The sequence below is a fragment of the Phacochoerus africanus genome, chromosome 8 (genome assembly GCF_016906955.1).
Source record: "Phacochoerus africanus isolate WHEZ1 chromosome 8, ROS_Pafr_v1, whole genome shotgun sequence".
Classification (NCBI taxonomy): domain Eukaryota; kingdom Metazoa; phylum Chordata; class Mammalia; order Artiodactyla; family Suidae; genus Phacochoerus; species Phacochoerus africanus.
Window position 1 is genome coordinate 134,771,314 of NC_062551.1, and position 12,115 is coordinate 134,783,428.

Genomic DNA, 12,115 nt, shown 5'->3' on the forward strand with positions numbered 1-12,115 from the left:
CTGAGGTGGGCTGTGCCAATTTTCAAAGTTGCTTTAATAAGTAAGGAAGTGCAATTTATAAAAAGCCACAGTAAAATATAATTCCCCCAGTTGAGAGGGTTATGTTTCTGAAAGCATTCGGTAGGAAGACAATTAGGGAATTTAAATTGTTATGGAAAAAAAAAAAGTTTTAGGCACAACCCTAAGAAGTTAGCTTTTGGGAGGGAGGGGAGCGGGGTTGGGGGGGCAGATTTAAGGCTTTATTAAACTGGAGGAGAAAAGATCTCCAAACTTTAAAATGCTGGGCTTCCTTTCGTAGTGTATATTTTCTCCCTCCAGCTCTGCCCTATCCTCGCCAAAAGCAAAGCAAGGTCGTTGCAGCAAAGTCAGAAAATCCATGTTAGCCATCAGGAATCATACACACACCCTTCCCAATACAGGTACAGGGACAGAGGCTGATCCCGGAATGTGTGCATCACCCCACCGACCACCCTGTGGTTTGTAACTGAATTTGTGTCCTCAATCCCTCAAACAGGAATCTCTGGATGGTTTCAAACTCCCCCCCCTCCCCCATATGCACCACAGAACAGAACATCTTATTGAAAGAAATTGTTTCAGAAGCAACTCCACTCGAAGAAAGTTTCTGAAGACACGCACAGAAATAATCAAAGACCCCTTATTTTCTGAAGACACGGACAGAAATAATCAAAGACCCCCGCCCCCCAACTGAAGATGGCACACAGAAATACTCTCGGAAACCCAGCCCTGGGGAATATGAGTTTCCAACCAAATTGTCATCTTACTCAATCGCTTTTTAGATGAATGCTTTTCTAGGAGCTGCGATGTGGGGAGGCCAGGGTTGGTACCCTCGCCCCAGCGGGCAGGTCCTCTGATGAGGCCGAGGTGCCCTGCCCTTCCTTGTGGTTGGTGGATACGCCGGCCGGAGGCTGAGACCAGTGGGAGCGCGGGCCTGGGAGCTGCCCGCCAGGGCGCGGGGTGGGGTGGTTGAAGAAGAGATGCCCCCAGGCGCCAAATGGCAGTAAGAGCCCGGGATTTGGATTAGAGAGGTCCTGGCGATGGGGGTCGCCGGAGGTGGGCGGGGTCAGTGCGGTGTTTCTGGGGGTGGGACGCAACCCGAAGGACAAGGAGGCGCGGAGGTAGGTGGGCCCGGAGATGGGGATGGTGGACCTGCGGAGGGGATGCGGCGCAGGGGAATGAAGCGGGTGGGCTCCAGCCAGGGTTTAGGAGCTGCACATGTCTGGGTGCGCTGCGGCAGGCGGCCCGGGAGCAGGGGAGATGGCCACGCAGGCTGATCCGCGGCCAGACGTCGGCTTTTATGCTCCCTAAATTGAAGGTTGTATTACATAAAAAGAATGATGGTTTGTATTTTTAATTAGTAATAAATATTATATAGTTTACCATTCCTTGCTTACTAGAACACTTTTCAGGATCACTTATTCTCACACCTTCAATAAGATGCTTACAAATTTGTTTTTACTTTGTTAGGCGTAATAGGCATATGAAGAAGGCAATTAAGAAAAAGAGCCTAACCTCATTCCAAATGTTTCATATTTTTCGGATCTTGTGATTCTCATCTCTTGAACCCCTTCATTCCCAGTCCCATAAATGCAAAATATGTATTTGAAATTAAAATATATAATTTGCAACTTTTAATCTGTTAGAGAAACATAACTAAAGTTTTCCCAAGCTCTTCTCTAATGCAGAACTCTCTATTACAATTCAGTGTCACACTAGTACTTCTGGTCCAGACTTTTTGTCTTCATTTCAGCACCATCCCTTTAGCAGAAACAGGAGTGGAATTCTTCTGCTTTTATTTTTGTTTAAGGTTGTACCCACAACTTCTCATTTTCCTGTCATTCACTTTACTCTGTTTTCCCAAATCTCAAGTTTCCTCTTTATAAGAGTGGTTTAAAAACTACAGTCACATAAACCAAAATTCTAACAGCTACAGAGATAATATACCAGTCATATTTTTAGTTGTAGGAAAGATAAGCATGTTTATCAATTAGCTTACTGAGTTCCGCAATGCTTCAAAACCATTTCAGGTATCCAAGAACCTGGTTGAATTTATTTTTTTTTTAATTTTTTTTTAATTTTTTGCTTTTTAGGGCCACACCCACAGCATGGAAGTTCCCAGGCTGGGGGTTGAATCGGAGCTATGGCTGCCGGCCTACACCACAGCCACATGGGATCCGAGCCACATCCGAGGTCCACAGCCACAGCTCACAGCAACGCCAGATCCTTAACCCACTGAGTGAGGCCAGGGATGGAATCCTTGTCCTCATGGATACTAGGTGGATTCATTACCACTGAGCCATGACGGGAACTCCACTGGTTGAATTTAAAGAGAACATGTTTATATCAAATGTACCTTCATAACTTAAATAAGAAAAAACTTAAAACTCTACTTTTACATTGATTCAACATTCAATGAAAAAAAAAAGTGGGCACTTTACATACTAAGGCATTATCAGTACCCTTTAAGACATGAAAGGTCAACTGTTTTTACACAGCAATGCAAATTAATTTTTTTTACTACTAGAATGATTCTGTACTTTCAAAAATACTTTTAGTCCCAAATTATCTATCTAATCTATAAATCATTTAACTTGGGAGAGAATGCTTAATCAAGAAAATTACAGTAAATGACAGTGGGTTTAAAATAGAAACCACACCTACCACTCTGACTGCTGCTTTTCAGCTCTTATCTGTTTAGACTTGTGAGAAAATTTCCATGATGGGTATACTTACCTAACGAGTTTTAACTCTCATCCACAGATAAAAAGTTATAAAGGAATCATTTATGAACTAGGTGAAATAATACATATGATTAGCTGAATTCTCTGGAATTTTCAAGCATTTTCCATGTGCATCTAAAGTATATGGTTAACCTCCACAATTTTATTCTTAAGTATATATCCAAGAGAATTGAAAAATTGTGTACACAAAAACTTATACAAAAATGTTCATAGTGATATTTTCATAATAGCCCCAAAGTGTAAATAATTTCAGTGCCCATCAACTAATGAATGGATAAACAAAATGTGGTATACCCATTCACTGGAATATTATTCAGTCATAAGAAAAAGGAACAAAGTACTGATTCATGATGCAATATGGATGTACCTTGAGAACATCATGCTCAGTGAAAGAAGTCAAAAAAAAAAAGAAGAAAAGAAAAATAAATATTGTTTGATCTCACTTATAGGAAATGTCCAGAACAGACAAATCCATAGGGACAGAAAGTAGACGAGTGTTTGCCAGGGGCTGGAGGAACGAGAAGTGAGTGCTAATGGTTATGGGTTTTCTTTCTGGGGTGATGAAAATCAGAAAGTAGGTGCACAACCCTGTGACTAGACTAAGATCACTGGATTGTAACACTTTAAAAGGGTTAACTTTTTAGCATATGAATTACATCTCAATAAAGCTGTAAAGTATCTGGTGATTAAAACCTATGTATGGAGTTTCTAAAGAAGACTTCATATTCTGCTGAAAGGTGATAGGGTCCAATATACCTTGTATATATGCCAGCCATCCTGAAAATTACTTTTGAACCAAAAACTCTGTTTCAAAACAAACATTCTCATTATGGCTATAAAACAGAAAACAAAACAAAATAATTTTTTAAACGTAAATATATTTAAAAAATTAAAACACCTAAGAAATGCAATCTATACATATGAAAAAGTAAAATATTTATATGCATAACAAGTAGTAGCAACATCATTCATAAGCAGCAGTTAGTGTTTATTTTCCCCATATTTTGGTTTAACACCGTAGTGGTAGTTCATTCTTTTTAGGGAAATTGCATATGGTACATATATAGCATATTATGAGTAAGTTATAGAAGACTGTGTAACTGGAAAATTAATTCCAAGTAACAATATTTCCTCTAAAAACGCATTTATTATCAAACAGATTAACTAGTGGACAATAAAATGTACCTATAATTTATTATTAAGTCCAAGATATATAGTCAACTTGCATAAAATCATATATGGCATTTTAAAAACAACCTATTTCTAAAACATCAGTAATTCAGGCAACTGGGATTTCCACAGGAGATAAATTACCATTAATTTCCTTTTTATGAAGAAAAGGTCTGCCCTAGGAACATTACAACTATGTTAATGAAGAAATGCCACAGCATACTTAAAAATCAAAATGGTGAAATATATGTATTTGGATAATCTTTTATGGGTACCAGCCCTATAGCAGCATTTCATATGGTGATTTTAATATAGTTAACCAGATTTCCAAGTTACTTGGCTTTTTATTTTCTAGAAATACCTATCACATGTATAGTTTAGTTAAGAATTTAAATTTCTACTGTAAATGAGAACCTATCATACTGATACTGTAAAGCTGTAGGAAATACAGTACTTGGATAGCCTAGTACTTTATTAGAAAGATAGCTATGAACTCCACAAAAACAAACTTTACATGTAAGCAAAATACTAAAAATTTCTGATTTGGGAAAAATGAAACAAAATACAGTGCATGGTTTTTTCGTCATCTCTTAACTGTAAAAATCCCTTTTGCCTATTTATAGGACCCGTCTCTATTCATGCAATTTAATGAACCCTCAAAATAATTTACATGTCTTTATACAGAATTCACATCTACATCAGTAAACGGCCAGTCCTTTTATATTTTCAGTGCCTTATCAAAATATGGGTAACAAAGTTTTTCATTCTAGGAGGCAGGAAGATGTTTCCTAAGTACTTCTTTGGATGATGAGGATATAGTATCTGGGAAGGACACCTCAAATTCTATTAGAAGGTCACCACGTTGGTCAGGATTTTTTGGAAATGGTAGCCCATATCCGATAATTCTTCGCCTCATTCCAGGTTTCACAATATCATTTATTGACATGGGTATGGTTCTTCCATCCATTGTTGGAACATTAATTGAGCAGCCACACAATGCCTAAAATAGACCAAATAAAATTAACAAACTTGAAAACATAAACATCTAAACAACATTATTACCACGTGTAAAGAATGCTACCACTAAGATAAATTTTTAACCTCCAAAAGAATACCAATAATTATGACTTTTTCCCCATTAGAAAGTCTCTTCAGGAGTTCCCGTCATGGGTCAGTGGTTAGTGAACCCGACTGGCATCCATGAGGATGGAGGTTTGATCCCTGGGCTCGCTCAGTGGGTTAAGGATCCAATGTTGCCATGAGCTATGGAGTAAGTCGCAGACATGGCTCAGATCCTGAATTGCTGTGCCTTGGGAACCTCCATATGTGCCATGGGTGTGGCTCTAAAAAACAAAAAGACAAAAAACAAAAACAAAAACAAAACCAAAAAGAAAATAAAGAAAAAAAGAAAGTCTCTTCAGGACACAAATAATCAGACATTTTACAAAGAAGGAAAGGAGAAGGGAAAGAGAAGGAAAGATTGCCTTCCACATTGACCTGAACTGAAATGGATTGTTTGAGGCTGTTCTTACAACACTGAAGATGCAGGGCTGGAATGGGAGAAAACAAAAGGGAGAAATTCCAGAGGGAAACAATAAGCTACTAGAAACTACATATTTCTCTGGAGAGAAAGTATAAGGACAAGAATTTTTTTTTTCTTTTTTTTTTTTCAGGGCAGCACCAGTGGCAGGAATGGAATGGGAGCTGCAGCTGCTGGCCTAGGCCACAGCCACAGCAACTTGGGATCTGAGCACATCTGTGACCTACACAGCAGCTCCCCGCAACACCAGATGCTTAAACCCATTGAGTGAGGCCAGGGAGTGAACATGCATCCTCACGGATACTAGTCAGGTTCGTAACCTGCTGAGCCAAAATGGGAACTCCCCAAGATATGACATGTGTTTATTGTTTTGGTTGACAAATATTTGCTGAGTGCCTACTATATGCCCTACATTCCTGCCAGATGCTGAGCATACGGGGACCATGAACACAGACCCCACCTCAAGGAATGCACAAAGAATTCAGAAGCAAATTAGTAATTATAATACCAAGTTGTCACAGAGGTAGACGCAGAAGTCTTTCGTGAGAGAAAGCGCACCCAACTCACCCCCTTAGCTTCTGGGAATACAGCATGGTTGAGGTAAGTATTAAACCAGTGGCAGGTATGAGGTTAAAAAGGAACAGCAGTGTTCCACAGAGTACAGCTCACAGACAGAAGTATACAAAATAATAATAATACATCAAACTTAGGGAAATGCACATACATTTCTGGGTAGAAATCAGATTAAAATCAAACTTTGGGAGTTTTGGAGTTCCCATCCTGGCTCAGCGGTTAGCGAACCCAACTAGCATCCACGAGGACATGGGTTTGATCCCTGGCCTGCTCAGTGGATAAATGATCTGGGCGTTGACGTGAGCTATGGTGTAGGTCACAGATGTGGCTTGGATCCTTGTTGCTGTGGCTCTGGTGTAGGCCAGTGGCTACAACTCCGACTAGACCCCTAACCTGGGAACATCCATATGCTGTGGGTGTGGACCTAAGAAGACAAAAAGATCAATCAGTCAATCAATCAATTAATGAACTAAAGATGGCATGTGGAGTCATTTAAGAATTTTAAGCATAGAACTGACAAGGCATATCTGCAAGATTACAATCCAACTTGAGAAACTGCTGCAAATAGAACAAATACGAACTCACGTATTAAAACAATACCCTTATAAATTATTTTGTCTTTTAATACTTTTTTGCTGTATAAGTATTACCCCAAATTAACAATTTTGAAAAAAATCAGGAGTTCCTGTCATGGCACAGTGGTTAATGAATCCGACTAGGAACCATGAGGTTGCAGGTTCGATCCCTGGCCTTGCTCAGTGGGTTGGGGATCCGGCATTGATGAGAGCTGTGGTGTAGGTCACAGACACGGCTTGGATCCGGCGTTGCTGTGGCTCTGGTGTAGGCTGGCAGCTGCAGCTCCGATTGGACCCCTGGCCTGGGAACCTCCATATGCCACAGGTGTGGCCCTAGAAAAAAGGCAAAAAAAAAATTTTTTTTGAAAAAAATCTTAAACATGGACTAACAAGGTTATGAGATGTAAAGCAGATCTTATAAACCATACCTGTGAAAACAGAGTTAACCCACACTAGGCCTCAAAGTATATAATCCAGTTAGCACATAAAATTGGATTTAAATTGTTAGTATAAATAACCAATTTTAGAGAATATAATCTTATTCATAAATGAGGTATTATAGTAGTACCACCTCAGAGAGTTCTTATGAAATTGTAAAAATAATGTGTAGTAAGCACTGATGTTAGTTATTATTTAGACAAATTCTCTAAGATCAGATACATGATTCTATTTGGTTTCAGAATTCAACATCCTATAACTTACCTCCCGTAAACTAATTTTAGCAGTATAAATTATATTTGATCCATCCCTTTTGAATTTTGGGTGATCTTTATCTTTAATGATAAAAACAATGTCTGCTGGAATACTAGTTGGTGTTTCATCTCCTTCTCTTGGAAAAGTAATTTTGGTGCCTTCTTTCCACCCTTTTTTAATCTCAATGGTGAGAATTTTGTCCTCAGTTCTATAACTTCTTCCATCAGGGTTTAACCTTTTTCGAGAAATCTTCATTCGTTTGGTACAACCACTATATATTTCTTCCAGTGATACTCTAAGTTCATGAATAACTGGAGGATCTTGTTTGAGGCGGGATGGCCCCACAGAATTCCTGTCTCTTGGATATCCATTCATGTTGAATCCAAAGGCGCTAAAAGGATCCCCATCTACTTCCATGTCTTCAGAATCTCTACCACCACCCATCCGTCTTCCAAAGAAAATTTCAAAGGGGTTGGAACCTCCAAAAAATGCTGCAAATGTGGCATGAGGATCACCATGAAAGGTGTACCGGAAGGTACCTCCTTGTCCATCAGTACCTCCTGCTCCTCCTTTCAACCCTAAGTGAAGAGATGAGCATGATTAGAAAAATGCTTACAACTCTGGAGAGTTAAACTTTCAAAAACGGTATTACTAATAAACTTTGGCCAATTTAGGTTGCTATTTATTAATACTGCCTAGGAATGTATTTATAACCAAATACAGAACAGCTACATGACTTCTGATCATTCCACCCTAAGTTAAAATTTTAATATGCAAATTCTTCTTCCAAATCTCCATCTTTAATGATAATTTACTCGTGGATCTTTGTCCCACAGGTAAATAAGAAAATAAATAAAAATCAGGAATCTCTTATCCCATATCTGAAGCACATGAATTTAAATTTTTAAAAGATGCTAATGGAGAGGGTTTCAGAAATCAATGCAAAATATGGAACCTAAATCTTTAAGTACCATTATAATCAATGAGCAATTGGTTATAAAGCTCAATAATATAAAATACCATCTTCATAGTAACTAGAGATTTAGTTCAGATCACTTTCACTATTTAAGAATTAAAACAGAAGTCATTTGTGGCAGAAAGGGAACAAACTGTAACACAGACAAACGCATGAAAGAATTTAGACACCAAAATCATTCTCTCTATCCTAGGTGATGATATTGTTTCATCTTGGCATACTATGTGATAGCATTAATTTCAACAGCATGTAAAGAGAAGACCATTCAAGAGCTATAAACCCTTTTGACATGTAAGGCCTTTGGACTGGTTATTTCTGTCTACTACAGACAACCTGCTTTAGACACCAAGATAGTGACCCTTTAACCCTGTTTTCTAAGGCTCAACTAGGTAATATGTAGTTCATCAGAGGTTACATATTTGAAGCAGCATTTTCCACTACATACCAAAGATTTTACTAAGACCCAAAAAAACAATAGTACAGTGATCTTTTAAGGGGTCAGTACTGACAAGGATTTATATCATTACAGTATCAGCAAAGTTTCTGAATGAGTTTTATGGACATTCCTGACCAAGGAAACAAGAAGGAACAGAATCTAAAAATTATAAAACTGAAAAAAAAAATGCAAGAGAATTAAACTAAGATATCTAATATGTTCAAGAAGTGAATAATCTGGGGGCAAGAAATATATTTTATTCATTTTTGCATTGCTCATACATACAGGGCTGAAATGACAGGCACTCATGTTTATTGAATAAAGGGAAGGAAGTGATTCTTAAAGTGTCCAAAAAGAAGCTTTAGAATATGTCTTAAGTGTGAGGAAAGAGAAAAGGCAGAAGGAAAAGCAATATAAAGTATAATCACACATACACATATATGCGAAATGTAATAATAAAAAAATTGTACTGAAATCACTCAACATGCTTTCACAGAGAGATTTATGAGTCTTATTCTATTTGGCTTCTTCTACTAAAAGGTATTCATGTACTCTAATTCATCCAGCAGTCTCAGCTGATGTTTAAACTTTTACCTTCATCCATGAATAGAAATCTGAAGAAACCAAGAGAAACCTAACAATTTGAAAACTGTCAAAATATGTATATTAAATGATACATCCAAACAGTATTCAGGGATATTCCTTGTAGAAACAGAATGACAAGAGGACAAGAACTTTTAACATGCAGCTCAACCAAAACGTCTTTTTATAAATTTTGGTTGTATAGATTAAGTCTAAATGTTAAAAAAAAAAAAAGCTAGTGACAGATATTTTTAAATGACAGGTTATTATCAATGCGATTAAACCAATGCTTTAATTATTTCAATCACTTCATTCTTCATCCCTCAAATAGAGTAAAATACTTTAACAAAGAGTTAATAAAGTAAATTAGCCTGCCCCATCTAACCCACTACAAGACAAAAATCTAAATGTTTCGGACCCATAACGGATTCATGAAAAGAAAGAACAGCATTTTAAGTTATTACATCATAGGTTTGGCTTTTCCCTAAAAGCCCTTCCGTCCTCTGCCAAAAACAGTAACTCAATCAGGATTACAGCGTCCCTGAGAATATTCACCGGTGTCTGAAGTGACATTTATAAAAGCTAACAAATAGCCTCCAAAAGAGCTTTCACACTAAATAATCAACTATGTAGCTACTATGATTGAGAAAATCCTACCAAAATTCACACCAATATAACACGAATTGTCATGCAAGTATCAATTTGCATTGCCCAGCACTTGAATTGTAACAAGCCTACCATCAGCTACACAAGTCAACTCTTTTCTACATACGTTTTGACAGTTCACAGAAAATCTTAATATTTAGCTGGATTCCCTCTGCTATCCAAAATGTTTTCTAGATACCATCATCACGTCGTGTGAGCCAGAAATGAACTCCAGAATCGATATTTACCTTTGCTGGAGCAAGACTGCTATTATTTTAAAAACAACCAACAAACCAATTTGCAATACAAAAACAATTGTGTCTAGGATACCATCCATAAGAATGACTTCCACCAGTCAGTCGACTAAAAGTTTATCAAAAGAAGAAGCACTGGAGAAGAATTAGTATTTCAAAGAAAAAATTGTAGAACTTTAATAAATTCCTTTAAGGAAATCTAAAAATCCAGACGTATAAGCAATACTTAGTGTTAACTAGCATAATGAGATTTTTTTTTTTTTTTTGTCTTTTTAGGGCCACATTCACGGCATATGGAAGTTCCCAGGCTAGGGGTCAAATCAGAGCTATAGCCGCCGGCCTACACCAGAGCCACAGCAACATAGGATCCAAGCTGCCTTGTGACCTACCACAGTTCATGGCAATGATGGATCATTAACCCACTGAGCGAGGCCATGGATCGAACCTGCATCCTCATGGATGCTGGTCAGATTCATTTCCACTGAGCCATGACGGGAACGCCGAGATTTTGTTTTTAAACAGTTTTGATTCATAAAAATCCAATTTACTTATTCTTAAAAATACGTAGTAAATACAGACATCCAGTTGATTAACTATATAAAGAACAGGACTTCCCTGGTGGCCTACAGCATAACTATATAAAAAACAGAAGCAGCAAACGGGTATGAAGATTAATATGTTAAACACAAATTTAATCAAATAAATACTACCTTTCAGTATTTAAGTTATTGAGTAAACCATAGGTGATAAACAACAAAAAGGCATAGAGAAAGAGAAATGTTAAAAGAATAGAATACTGTGAGGATGTGTTATTAAAACTCTTTTTTTACGTTAATGAACCCAAATAGTATCCATGAGGACCTGGGTTTGATTCCTGGCTTTGCTCAGTAGGTTAAGGATCTGCGTTGCTGTGGCTGTGGCGCAGGTCGGCAGCTGCAGCTGTGATTTGACCCCTAGCCTGGGAACTTCCACATGCTGCGGGTGAGGCCCTAAAAAGACATAAACAAACAAAAAACTCCTTTTTTTGGTGTGTCTTTTAATATAAACTTCTGTTGACATCCATGGAACTATTCAGAACTAAACCTAAAACTGGGGGAAAGACTCGTTCAAAATCAAATTTTATTTATTTTTTTTTCAAAATCCAATTTTAAATTTCTATAGTTCTATATCTTGTTTTCAAATGATTCAACTATGGAGAAAATGACTCTACTTTTCAAAATAGTTTTATTTATTACAAACTATAAAATTAACCCATTGTAAACATGCACTTCAGTGGTGTCAGTGAAGTTGCAGAATTGTGCAACCGTCACCACAATTCAGTTATAAAACATTTCCATCAACCCAAAGAGTTCTCTTGTTTCTATTTGTAGTTAATCCCTGCTCCCAACTTTAGCCCTAGGCAACCACTGGTCTGCTTTCTTTCTCTATAAATTTGCCATTTCCATGCATTTCATATAAATGGAATCATAGAATATGTAGTTACTTCTGAATTATTCAGCACAGTTTTCGAGGTTATTTCATTTTTGTAGCATGTTGTATTGAATCGGTCCTTTTAATTGCTAAGTAGTATTTGTGTGTGTGTGTGTGTGTGTGTGTGTGTGTGCATGCACCACACTTCTTTTTGTTTATCCATTCAGTAAATGATGATACTTCTGGATTTTTTTCCCTTTGGGGCCATGACATATAACACTGCTATGAGCACTCAGGTACACATCTTTGAGTGGACCTGTATTTTCATTTCTCTTTTATAGATTCCTAGGAGTGGAAATGCTGGGTCATATGATAAATTTAAAACACCCTATTTTTATCAACTTTAAAAGAACCCAGCATTTAAAATTGTGGCTATTAAAGATTTTCAAGGAGTTCCCGTCGTGGCACAGCGGAAATGAATCCCACTAGGAACCATGAGGTT

At 37.5% G+C, this 12,115-nt stretch overlaps 1 protein-coding gene across 3 annotated transcripts in view; it reads right to left on the reverse strand.

The window, feature by feature from the left end:
• Positions 1-3,617: 3,617 nt before the first annotated feature.
• DNAJB4 (DnaJ heat shock protein family (Hsp40) member B4) overlaps positions 3,618-12,115 on the reverse strand; it is a 36,746-nt gene continuing 28,248 nt past the window's right edge. For all 3 annotated transcript variants that reach the window (XM_047794334.1, XM_047794335.1, XM_047794333.1), the window contains exons 2-3: positions 7,320-7,888; positions 3,618-4,929 (exon numbers count right to left, since the gene is read on the reverse strand). In XM_047794334.1, the coding sequence (XP_047650290.1) occupies positions 4,696-4,929; positions 7,320-7,754 (669 nt within the window). In that variant the 5' untranslated portion in view covers positions 7,755-7,888 and the 3' untranslated portion in view covers positions 3,618-4,695. The remainder of the gene's footprint in view (positions 4,930-7,319; positions 7,889-12,115) is intronic.